Source organism: Thamnophis sirtalis, unplaced genomic scaffold, assembly GCF_051295495.1.
Source record: "Thamnophis sirtalis isolate CommonGarterSnake01/CBP01778 unplaced genomic scaffold, rThaSir2_p1.2 scaffold_5, whole genome shotgun sequence".
NCBI classification, from domain to species: domain Eukaryota; kingdom Metazoa; phylum Chordata; class Lepidosauria; order Squamata; family Natricidae; genus Thamnophis; species Thamnophis sirtalis.
This window is the reverse complement of record NW_028261385.1, coordinates 29,202,472-29,215,525: the sequence shown is the minus strand read 5'-3', so window position 1 is coordinate 29,215,525 and position 13,054 is coordinate 29,202,472. Positions and strand designations below refer to the sequence as shown.

The window sequence follows — 13,054 nt, the reverse complement described above, 5'->3', positions numbered from 1 at the left end:
TGTAAACTGTTTCAAGTAAAACTGCTTTTTGCAATTGACTGATGGTGAATTTGTCAATGCTGATGGTATTTTAAGTGATGCTCCAGTTGTTTTGGGATTGCACCCAAGAATCCTCTACTATTGGCACTACCTTTGGTTTCTTTTGCCACAATCATTCTATTTCTATTTGCTTGTCTTTATATTTTGTTATCTTCTCCAGTTATTTGTCTTTTATTCTGCTCTGTCCAGATGCTGGCATGTCCATTATCCAGATTTTTTTGTCTTTCTTATTAACAATAATTAAGTTTGAGATGTTATGTGGAAGATGCATGTCTGTTTGAATTCTAAAGTCCCAGAGCACTTTAGCTTCATTTATTATCAACATATTAAAAACTATAAAAATAAAGCTAAAAAGAAGAAATAATGGGTGAAGAGATGTTAATAATAATGGAGCATCCTCACTAGAACTATACAGCAATGCTATAGGCATGGTTCATATTATAACTATTATTGTAGGTTATAATGCAACAGGAACACCTTTATTTGAAATCTGTTCCACAGAATAACTCTTTCAAGATTCATATCTTATTTTCATCAGTAGCCTTGGGGTGTATCCATCATCCAATTGTATTCCAGCTGCATTAACAAATCACTTAATGCAGAAGTCTAAAATTGCACAAGAGGACAACAATATGGAACATTCACTTACAATGGCTTTTTGAGAGACAATGCTCAAAATTTTCATGAATTCTGTTCCTATTAAACAATGCAGAAACCATAAAGATGTGCTCGATGCATCAACTATCCCGTTCTGTTCTTTGTTTTCTTTAATTTGATCTCCTTGGCTCTTTGGCTACAACTAGAAGTCTTTCACTTTTTTGTTTCATTGGATAGAATAAACTTTTCCCCTACAAAAATTCATTCCAACTTTAGAAAGCCTACAAGAACTATGTCCTCACCAGGAGATAGCAATAGCAATAGCAATAGCAGTTAGACTTATATACCGCTTCATAGGGCTTTCAGCCCTCTCTAAGCGGTTTACAGAGTCAGCATATTGCCCCCAACAACATTCCGGGTCCTCATTTTACCCACCTCGGAAGGATGGAAGGCTGAGTCAACCCTGAGTCAGTGAGATTTGAACAGCCGAACTGCAGAACTGCAGTCAGCTGAAGTAGCCTGCAGTGCTGCATTTAACCACTGTGCCACCTTGGCTCTTGAACCTGGAGACATTTGAGTATGGGTTTCAGCACTTGCAAAGAGAAAAGAGGCATGAACCGTCTACTTATTACTAGACTCAAGGAACCTGTGGTCCTTTTGGAAGCCTCAAATTTCTATGTAGCTGAGGATATGGAATGATCAGGTTCTAAATCCAAGCAATCAGATAATGGAAGAACAATATTCTTAGGTGTTATTGTTCAAAAGGATACACATAAATATTCTTTTAAATTGGAACTACCATGCAAACTGATTCACATCTACCTTATATGAAACTCAGTTGTCAAGCTGGCAAATCCAGAAAAAGAAACTCCTGGGACATTATTTTATAAACTTTACTGATTAAATTCACATTGGCACAGAAGAAGCCAAGCCAGCACTGGGCTTCCTGTGCAAATGCACACATAGTTCATTTCCTCATGGACCACCCACAATCCATTATATCCACCAATCATTTCTATTAATTTTGTTTTGGGAACCAGCTGACCACATTATGGCATCTACCCTGGGTGTCCTTGAAGGGGGGTGAGCAATGTCTCATGGGCACCAATGATGCTTGGAGGCCATTCACCCCCCTTGCATTCTAATCAACCCCACCCCCATTCTTTGTAAAACTGTGAGCAAAGCAAAATACAGGGGAAAGTTTGATTCAGTTTTGACATATTTCATTTACCAGATGAAAAAAATGGAAATAATGCTTTGCTGATATTTATCTGTAAACATATTAGTGTAAATTATAAGACCCTGCATTCATGTTAGCTGTTTTTGCATTATGAGACTTATCAATAACATGCATACTAATAGGATACACAGTAAAAAAGGAAGTGCATCTCCTGTAGCTGAAAGACAATTTATTGCTGCATAATAAGCAGGTAATGACGAGGCATCAGCAAGAGTTAGTATGCATCTCAATAGCTTATAATCTTCTTCTAAAACAATATGCATATATTAGCCTTCCCTAGGCACTTACAATTATCTGGGATAGTGTACAGGATACAACAACAAGGATAATTGCTAAATATGAATGAGGGGGTACATGTGAGTTTTTAGCCCATACACATATGCTCAAATACACGTTTTAAGTCCTTAATAAGGTGAAATTGAGTTGTGATGGGAAAGTCTTTAGCTGACCTGAAAAAATGGGCTCCCACATTTGGGTCAAAGGGCTTTGAAAGGTATGCTGAGATTTGTACTCAAAACAAGATGTGGGACTTACCTAAATGGGAAAGTTCAGAACAACACCTAAATTTTAACTCTATTACATTTTATTTATTTACTAAAATGTTTCTGGAATAGAATAGAATAGAATTCTTTATAGGTCAAGTGTGATTGGACACATAAGGAATTTGTTATTGGTGCGATTCTTGAAGATTCTTGGAGCTCTCAGAGTACATAAAAAGACAAGATACATTTGTCAAGAATCATAAGGTGCAACACTTAATGATAGTCATAGGGTATAAATAATCAATCAGGAAACAATCAATATCAATATAAATCGTAAGGATGTAAGCAACAAAGTTACAGTCCTGCAGTCATAAGTGGGAGGAGGTGGGTGATAGGAATGATGAGAAGATTAATAGTAATAGTAATGCAGCCTTAGTAAATAGTTTGACAGGGATGAGGGAAATATTTGTTTAGCAGAGTGATGGTGTTCAGGAAAAAACTAAAAAACTAATTATATTGACTTATTGAAATAAGATAGTTTGAGTGCTCCCTGTGAATTAAGGCATTTTATCAATATGGTGGTGACATTTGAAGAGATTCTTGGAGTTCCTTGGAGGTTCTTGTTTAGTCCTGTTCTGAGAGAAGCCTCTGAAGTAAAACCTTACCAATTTATAAGAGCTGGCTTTGCTTAAGACCCCATTAGATGCTTTCATTTGTAGCACTTATTTCAACTGCATATATAAAGAAATTGAACGCCATATATTTAGAATTCTAGCTTCGGAACTCTACCTTCAGATGATTAGGGAGAAGGAGATATTTTTAAAGATGGGCCCACAGCAGCCCATATTAGTAGAAAGGGTATTCTGTAAGATAGGAAGACTAGGTTCCAGCTTTTACATTCTAATGTGTTTGTGTATTTCCAGGAAACAAATATTAATGACTTCCACGACTAATGTGTCAAAGCAGTGAGATGAGAAAACTCATGAAAAATCCAGGCCTCTAAAACTGTAAACCAGTCAATCTGAGTAAAATATTGTCTCTCTTTTTCCAAATAGTAAAAGGAAAAGAATATCAGATGTCATGATCATCACCATTTAAAGACTAGAACAGGAGCTGAAGGACCTACTTCATAATATTAGGAAAACTAGCACTATGCTTGCGAACATTTGCAGAAGCTTGCACGTCAGATCATGCTGTACTTCCTTTTTCTTCTGATAAGTCAATGAATTAGAGACATGTTTACCTGAATCATATCTGAATGTCATCTTATTCTTTGTGGACTTATAAAATGCTTCAGCTCTTTTTCCTTAGGTAACAATTCCCAAATATCTTCACTAAAGTAATTTTCCCTGCTCCATGCAGCTATAAGCAGAACCACTCAAACATCAATCCTTTAAAATACAGGTGTCAAACTTGCAGCGTTACGTTTCCATCACATGATGTTTCATGATATTTTTTTCCATTCGCGGAGCTGGGGTGGACATGGCCTGTGCATGATGCAGCCAGCTCGTGGACTGCCAGTTTCACACCCCTGCTTTAAAAGCAAAGTCATATATAATAAATATCAGATTGTCCCATCGTCAGAGAAGGATGTATTCCAGAAGATGGAAACTAAGATGGAAGCAAACTAAGGTAGATTCAGTACTATTTGAAGACAGTTTGCTTCCGAACAAAGAGAATGATAGCTTCTCCATTCTACTTGTAGGTCACGTAATTCATAAATCCTCCATCAAGGCAGCTACCAGGGCTAAATCATCCAGCATAAGAGGACAAGACATCATTTACTGGACAAACTATATGGTATGTATCATTCTGTCCTTCTATGTTTCCTTATTTCCCTCCTCACCATTTCCTGCTCGAAGCAACCACATCGCTCTACCAAATGGTGAGCTTGGACTGGTCAAATGCAAGAAAGGTAAACGGAAGAATAATCAAGATTAATTAATACAATTGTGAAGAAAGATTAAAATAGAGCTGTGTTTCTCAGTCTTGGAAACTTTAATAAATGTGGATTTCAACTCCCAGAATTCCCCATCTAGCATGAATTCTGGGATTTAAAGTCCAGATGTCTTAAAGTTGCCAAGAAACACTGAAATAGAGTAATTTGCCTTTAACATTTAATATATAAACCTGAAAAGCAGAGATAAACCATACACATATACAGTAGGCTTGCTTACCCAGATCTGTAGCTTAATTCTTTTTTCATTTTTGAAGACTGTTTTCACTTTGAAATCGATCCCAACAGTGCTTACAAAAGCTGAAGTAAAAGAATCATCAGCATAACGGAATAAGAAGGAGGTTTTCCCAACACTGCTGTTACCAATGATGAGAAGTTTGAACATATAATCAAAGTTCTGATCAGACGTTTCCTTTTGGCCATGTCGGGTATCTTGCGCAGATGCCATCTGTAGATTGGAGATGAGGAAAGAGAGAGATATTTTTTTAAAAAAAAATTAAATGTTATGTTTGCTTCATGTAACTCCAAAGTGCTTATCTTTTCACCACCCTTCTCAGGAGTAGGTGCCCAAGTATTTGTGTAGAAATTGAAGGAGATCGTACGATATTCAAATAACACCAATAATCAGAGTGAACATTTTGGTTCCAGAAAATAAGTGGCAACCTTCTCCTCCAAAAGGGAGCAGTGCTAATTAATTCTGTTATCCAAATGGCTAAGATTGTGTATATTCACAGAAGTGTTTTTAAGCATTCCTAAAATAGCAACACAACCATCAAAATCAATTGCTATGAAAAGGAGAATTCTAGTGCCCTGGCCCCAAGAAGACGAAATGACAAAGCAGTTGAAAAAGCAGGGGGAAAAATCTTGCTTAGCTTTTTGAATACAAACATCCCGGGCGCATATCGGGTGAAGCCCCGCCCCTACCTTGGCTACTCAGACCACATCTCTGTTATGCTAATTCCAGCATACAGACCATTCAATAGGTGTTCAAGACCAGTTCAGAAGCAGGTGAGGACCTGGCCAGCAAGAGCCATCTCTGCTCTTCAAGACTGCTTTGAATGCACTGACTGGGACATGTTCAGGGAGTCTGCAACCATTGGTGACTCTATTGACTTGGAGGAATACACATCGTCAGTGACCGGCTACATCAGCAAGTGCATTGATGAGTCACAGTCTCCAAGAAAATTATCTCACACTCCAACCAGAAGCTGTGGATAACTGGAGAGGTGAGTGCTCTACTATAAACCCAAGATTCTGCATTCAGGGCAGTAATAAAGCAGCCCTAAGAATAGCGAGAGCCAATCTGTCCTGGGCCATCAGAAAAGCAAAGCATGCACATGCCCAGAGCATCCACCAACACTTCATGAACAGCGGCGACACACGGAGTATGTGGCAGGCCATCCAAGCCATCACTAATTACAGAATATCACCAAATGTCTGTGAGAGTGATGGTTTACTTCCAGATGTGTTAAACAGCTTTTATGCCCGTTTCAAAACACAGAACGCTATGACAGCGAGGAAGACTACACCTCCTTCCAACGAGCAGATACTTTGTCTCTCCACTACTGACATGAGGAAAGCTCTAAGCAGAGTCAACCCACGGAAAGCTGCGGGACCAGACAATATTCCTGGCAGAGTACTCAGAGGATGTGCAGACCAACTGGCAAATGTTTTCACTAACATCTTCAACATCTCTCTGAGCACCACTGTTGTCCCAAAGTACTTCAAGACAACGACCAACATCCCTGTGCCAAAGAAACCATCAGTGCCTTTCTTAATGACTACCGTCCCATTGCACTTACTCCCATCATCATGAAGTGCTTTGAGAGGCTCGTCATGAGGCATATAAAGACCCTGCTGCCCATAACATTGGATCCACTGCAATTTGCATACCACTCAAATTGCTCTGCCGACGACGCCATCTCCACTAAGCTCCATCTAGCCCTCACTCACCTAGAAAACAAAGACTCATATGTACGAATGCTCTTCATAGACTTTAGTTCAGCATTCAACACTACCATTCCCCAACATCTGATGGGGAAGCTGACCCTGTTGGGCCTGAACACCTCCTTCTGTAACTGGATCCTGGACTTTTTGACTGGAAGACCTCAGACAGTCCGGATCATGGATAACACTTCTAACACCATCATACTGAGCACTGGAGCCCCTCAGGGCTGTGTGCTCAGTCCCCTGCTATTCACCTTGCTGATGCACGAATGTGTAGCAATGCACAGTTCGAATCACATCATAAAGTTTGCTGATGACACGACCGTGGTGGGTCTTATCAGCAGGAACGATGAGACAGCATACAGAGAGGAGGTGGAGAGGTTAACGAATTGGTGTAAAGCCAACAACCTGTCTCTGAATGTAGACAAGAGAAGACTTCAGAAGGATACAACGCGACCACTCCCCGCTGAAGATCAATGGCTTCTCTGTGGAGATTGTAGAGAGAGCACCAAATTCCTTGGTGTTCATCTGGCAGAGAATCTCACCTGGTCCCTCAACACCGGTTTCATAACAAGGAAGGCCCAGCAGCATCTTTACTTTCTTAGGAAACTGAGGAAGACACAGCTTCCACCACACATCCTCACAACCTTCTACAGAGGGACTATCGAGAGCACCCTGAGCAGCTGCATCACCATCTGGTTTGGGAATTGCACCGTTTCGGATTGCAAGACCCTACAGCAAATAGTGAGGACGGAGTTGTTCTTCCCTCTGTCATGGACATATACACTACACGCTGCAGAAACATTGCGGCTGACCACACACACCCTATACACACTCTCTTTACTCTCCTGCCATCTGGAAAAAGATACAGAAGCATTCAGGCCTGCACAAACAGACTGTGTAACAGTTTCTTTCCACAAGCCATCAGACTCCTCAACACTCTCTAAATTCTTAGATTTAGAGCTATATGTAGTTCTGTGTTCTGCTCTTTTTCTTTTTATCTATGCTGTCTGATGTAGCACCTTGGTCCTGGGGAAACATTGTTTCATCTCACTGTGTACTGTACTGTATATTGTTGAAATGACAATAAAACCTACTTGAGTTGACTTGAATTGTCTCCATCTTTTCTTGTTGTATTATAATCTTGCTATATCAAATTGATATCCTGTTTTCCCCTCCAGGAACGTAAAATCGTGTATACATAGCATAATTGGGGGTGGGTGGGCTGGCTTTGAGTAATATAATGGGATTGTAATTTTAAAAGTATGCAAGGACAGGAGGGTGAGCAAATATGGGATAATAGCTGTATATATAGTTTAATTTCAATTGGATTATAATTGCATTTTATTCATCTGCTGTTTTTACTTCTAGTTTATATTCCTTTCTATTTCCAAAGACACAATGGCATATAAATAGAAATAAATGAATAAATAAATAGCACATTATAGGTGTTTCGTTGATACAGGTAGTAAAGATATGAAATGAATTCAAAAGAATTATATTTAGGAAAGCGCAAAAAAAAAAGAATAGTTGTCATCATTAAATGAGGTTTTTTTTAATAGTTCGCCTCTGGCTATTTAGGGTTTAAATTTATGTAAATATGTATAAATACATATTTACATACATCTGCCAGGACAAAAGATTCTGACTTCTAATTTGGCCAGTAGGAATTTCAAAGCATGTATTTTGATGTGAGCTTTCTGAATGTTCACTCAGCTTTGGTTAATTTCTGCCACTGTTGAACGTATATCCTAAATATGTGATTTTCTGCTCTTCTGGGGAAAAAAATCCTAATAATTCTTCACTATAATGAAAATGAATTTGGTTTTATGTTTAAAAAAACAATATAACATTGTGATAAACCTCTAACTGACTGGGAAATTCAGGGAGTTGAAGTCCAGATATCTTAAAGTTGCTAATGAAGGTGGATAGTATGCAGAGTTTCTTGCACTTGCTGTAAGTGTCAGATGTTCTCCTGCCTTATTCATTTTTTTCCAATGATGATCTATATCTTCTTTGGCTTCCCATATATCAATCAATAGTCCTAAGTGAAAACATAATAAGGAACACCTCCCATGGTGCTTTTTCAGTTCAGGAATATGGGAAATCAGGGAATTTCATCTCCATCAAGTGTGTACAAACTAGATTGAATCCGATATGAAATGTCAGTTTGACTTGACAATTCAGAAAGCTGTTTGGAGTTTTGAAGCAGATAGTTTCTTTTCTAAATCAAATGCATCTGCCTTAACATCAGTTATCCAGCTAATATTATACCAAAGGAGAACTGGTATAGCAATACAGGATGATTGCTTTGCCTTGCACAAATGCCAAGACAGACTCAAATAGTGGGGGGCTAGGTAGCAATACCAATAGCAGACTTATATACCGCTTCATAGTGCTTTTACAGCCTTCTCTAAGCGGTTTACAGAGTCAGCATATTGCCCCCAACAATCTGGGTCCTCAGGAAGGATGGAAAGCTGAGTTAACCTTGAGCTGGTGAGATTTGAACCACTGAACTGCAGCTGGCAGTCATCTGAATTAGCCTGCAATGCTGCACTCTAACCACTGTGCCATCTTGGTAATTAAAGGTCTGCCATGGTATGAAAATACAGGCTCATAAAAAATGTTGTGGGCTTTTCAGTGTCTGGGATTTAATCCCAAAGACCTAAGGACCACATTAGAGTGTGAGCATAGCTCCTGTCATCCTGCAGGTGTATCTTTTAGCAGAATCATATGGCAGCTGCTTTAAAGAGTCCTGCAGTGGCCTAGAGGTAGAGCTTTCACCTCACAATCAGGAGGCTGTGAGTTCGATCCTAGATAGGCAGTTATTTCTCTTTCTGGGCACAATGAGTATATATCTGCTGAACAAAACTCTGCATTGTTTACAGGAAGGGCATCCGGCCATTAAACACTCAACTCCAGTTGCCCAGACTCCACCCGCAAGGATTATGGAGTCATTAAAAGATGATGATGATGATATGGCAGCTGCTTTAAAGAGTTTCAGACAGAGGCTACATTGGCTGAATTGAACCTGAAACAGAGCACGTCATAGAAAGCACAGTCTGTTGAAAAGGGTAGGTGGAAATTATGAGTGGCATTTTAGAAAACATTAACCTAAAAATGTTCATATCCTTATTTCTTCCATGTAGCACTAGGAGCCATAGTTTATTCCCTACTCTCATTTTATCTTTGTAACAATGTTGGAAGATGCAACAGACTTAAACTTGCCTACACCAGTGGTGGGTTCCTATCGGTTTGGACCAGTTCAGCTGAACCGGTAGTGGTTTGGTGGCCTGGGTCATTGGAACCAGCAGCAACCCAGGCCTGCCACATCCCCAAACCGGTTCCCCAGTTGGTGCCATTGGGCCCACTATCTAACTTTTCAGTTTTGTGCATGCGCAGAATAATTTTAATTGCACTATGCATGCACGCACAGCGTGCATCAACTGCGTACGCGAATCGCGCATGTGAGCGAACCAGCAGTAGTGCTGGCTGGAACCCACCCCTGACCTACACTATTGAAGATTTGGACCTAGTTCTCTTCATTTCTAGACCAACAGAAAACCAACAGAATATCACAGTAGTTATGGGAATGAATAGCTGATAGTGATAGGAAGGATGTTGTCAGCCTTTATGAGCAGACTTTGAGTTTTCTGCTATTACAATACGAATGCTACAACATAAAGCACAATTTCAAGGTGGTGATATTTTTCAAATGCTATTGAGGCTTTTCAGTCCTTCTACGTGTAATTGATCCCCTCGGCCTCCTTTTTGAAAACAGTTCTTAACTGGTAACATCTGCTTTCACTGTTGCAAAATTGGGGTGCTTGACTTTCATTTTCAGACAAGTGCAAAACACTTTAAAGGACAGGATTTCATTCTCTCTATATATCAAGATTCAGAAATCACTATTGTTATCACTACACTGAAATATACTCATTTCTTTCATGGAATGTAACTACAGTATTCCCTTCTTAAAGGTGTGTGTGGTGTTCACTCACTTTTTGCCAATGATTAACAGCTGTGTTGGGAATATGAGCCGAGGTGGCACAGTGGTTAAATGCAGCACTGCAGGCTACTTCAGCTGACTGCAGTTCTGCAGTTCGGCTGTTCAAATCTCACCGGCTCAGGGTTGACTCAGCCTTCCATCCTTCCGAGGTGGGTAAAATGAGGACCCGTATTGTTGTTGGGGGCAATATGCTGACTCGGTAAACCGCTTAGAGAGGGCTGAAAGCCCTATGAAGCAGTATATAAGTCTAACTGCTATTGCTATTGCTAATATCACGATGGAACTGAGTCATAATAATAAGCATTAACTATCCATGTGCCTGCTTGAATGATGTTTGGCCTTTTATAAGCATGGACAGAAACTGACTACAGAAATATGGATGATTGGATGGTTATCTATAAAGAGGGGTGGGCTTCAAAATTTTTAGCAAGGGTTCTCTGCCCGATTGCTGGGTGGGCATGGCCATTATGGGCATGGCCTAGTCAGCCTCCTGCACCACGGTGGGGTGGGGAGGTGTTTTTGCCCTCCCTGGGCTCCGGAGGCTTTCCTCGAGCCTCTGGGAAGGTGAAAATGGCTTCCCCAGGCTCCGGAGGCCTCTGGAGGCTGGAAATGGGCCTGTTTCCTGCCTTCCTGAACTTCCAGTAGGCCTGTTTTTCATCCTCCCCAAGCCTCTGTGTGCGCCCTGCATCCAAAATGGGCTGCGTGGGGACTCCTGGGAGGGGAGGGGTTGGCAGGGCCAGCCATGAGTGGGATTGGGGGTTTTCCAAACTGCACAGAATCTTAGCTAGAGGTTTCCCCAAATCCCTGTGAACCCTCAGCATTTCATCCTGTGTATAAATCCATTTTTAGGACCTGGAGGCTGAAGTTATAATCAGAATCTAGAAGGGATATTTCAAGATTCCACAAAGAATATTTTTCATTGAGGTAGTTAGAATGTTTTGTCCATTAAGTGACTTACATGATGGATATGACTAGCCATTGAACAAATATTGATCAGAATGGTCAGTTGACAATATTTTCCATTTTTTCTTAGATCCCTGAAATGTTCTATATCTCTCGGCTTCTTTTTCAATGTTGGAAAAGTGGCAATAGTTTGAAAATGGCTATCAATTACTTATTTTGCTTTGGGATTTGTTGAGGACCCAGAAGCTTCCTTGTGAATGCATTGGTCTGCCACGTGCCATGTTCCTGGTTTTTATTTGTAATTAAAATCTTGAAATCTTCTTTCAAAAAAGATTTTTTTTAAAAAAAGATGAGATAAAGGTCTTGAAGAAGATCAAAAAGATGTTCAAATCATCATATTGTCTAATTCTGAAAAAGGAGGTGTTAAGTAGACAAAGAATGATTCCTTGACACTATCACATGTAAGCAGAGGAAGTCATGGTAAAACTAATTTCATAATTAAGTATATTATTTGGCATTATTGTAATCTTCTGCAGTGAGATATTTTCTTGCTTATTGATTGGTTTCCAGTTCGGTTCAGGATGATGAATTAAAACTTTAAAGCTTTGATCTGCATGGTAAGTGATAACAAGGGACAATTTGTCTCATTATCATGTTGCCTGGATGTTAAGTCTGAAAGGGCAATTTCTATACATTCCTGAATTGCTTTTTCTCAGAATATTATGGTTGATCAAGCAGTCAGGGAGATGTTTAGACTGGATTTGGCATTTTTTTGTCCGTCTATCAAGTTCTTGCCAAGGAACAGGAAGGTGTTTTTTGAATAATATTAAAGGTATTGTTACAGGATGTAAGTTATTCCAAGGAAAGCTGCCTTTTGCAATTAACTGGTGGTGATATTACCAATGCCAATAGTGTTAAAGTGGTGCTTTAACACTGTTGTTTTAGGAATGCACCCAAAACAATGGCGTGGCACTTGGCACTTAGACTTATATACTGCTTTACAGTGCTTTACAGCCCTGTCTAAGCGGTTTACAGAGTCAGCCTGTTGCCCCCACCTCAGACGGATGGAAAGCTGAGTCACCCTTGAGCCTTGTGAGATTTGAACTGCTAAATTGCAGGCAGCCAGCAGCCAGAAGAAGTAGCCTGCAGTACTGCACTCTAACCACTGAGCTACTGTGGCTCATTCAATCTAATACTATTGATTCTATCTTTGCTTTCTTTGCCACAGTTGTTCTACTTCTATTTGCAGGTTTTTATATATATTTTTCTGATTCTTTCTTTTCTATTCTGCTATTGTCATGTTCACTATACAGACTTGTTTTTCTTATCCACAATTGTTAAAAATCTGGGATGTTATATGGCAGGTGCCTGTAGGTTGGAATTCTAAGGTTCCAGAGAAATTTAGCTTCTTCATTTTCTATTACTTTCTGTTTTATGGTCATACTGGTCTTGTTTACAAGCAAACGGCATTTCTTACAGATATTTCAATGCGCCATTGTTTCTACTTTGTCAAGTGGCATATGGTAGCCTAATAGTGAAGACACTGGCTTCCCACTCAGAAGGTTGAATGTTCAGTCTCAGATAGCAGCAGAAGTTTTTTCATAGAGCACAAAGAAAAAAATATCTTCTGCAAACTCCACATAGGCATCAGGAAGGACAGTAAATGCTCAGCTCCATCCAGTCACCCTAACTCTACCATGAATTTAGGCTCTATAAGAAAAAAAAAGGGGGGGGGAAATGTTGTACTTGGTCATTCTGTTGTTTGCAGCCAGTCTGAATGATCTTCTTAGAGCAGCTAACTAGGTGGTCCATTATTTCTTCACCTTCTTTGTAGAGATGGCATTTGCTACTTGTCGCTCTCTTCTCAATTCCAGGTTTGT

General features: G+C 39.8%; 1 protein-coding gene across 1 annotated transcript in view; it reads right to left on the bottom strand.

Moving 5' to 3' along the window:
- Nucleotides 1-13,054, bottom strand: part of RAB3C (RAB3C, member RAS oncogene family) — a 98,771-nt gene that overhangs the window by 79,163 nt on the left and 6,554 nt on the right. Inside the window, exon 2 of the mRNA XM_087715531.1 lies at nucleotides 4,536-4,763. Coding sequence (XP_087571657.1) covers nucleotides 4,536-4,763 — 228 coding nt within the window. The remainder of the gene's footprint in view (nucleotides 1-4,535; nucleotides 4,764-13,054) is intronic.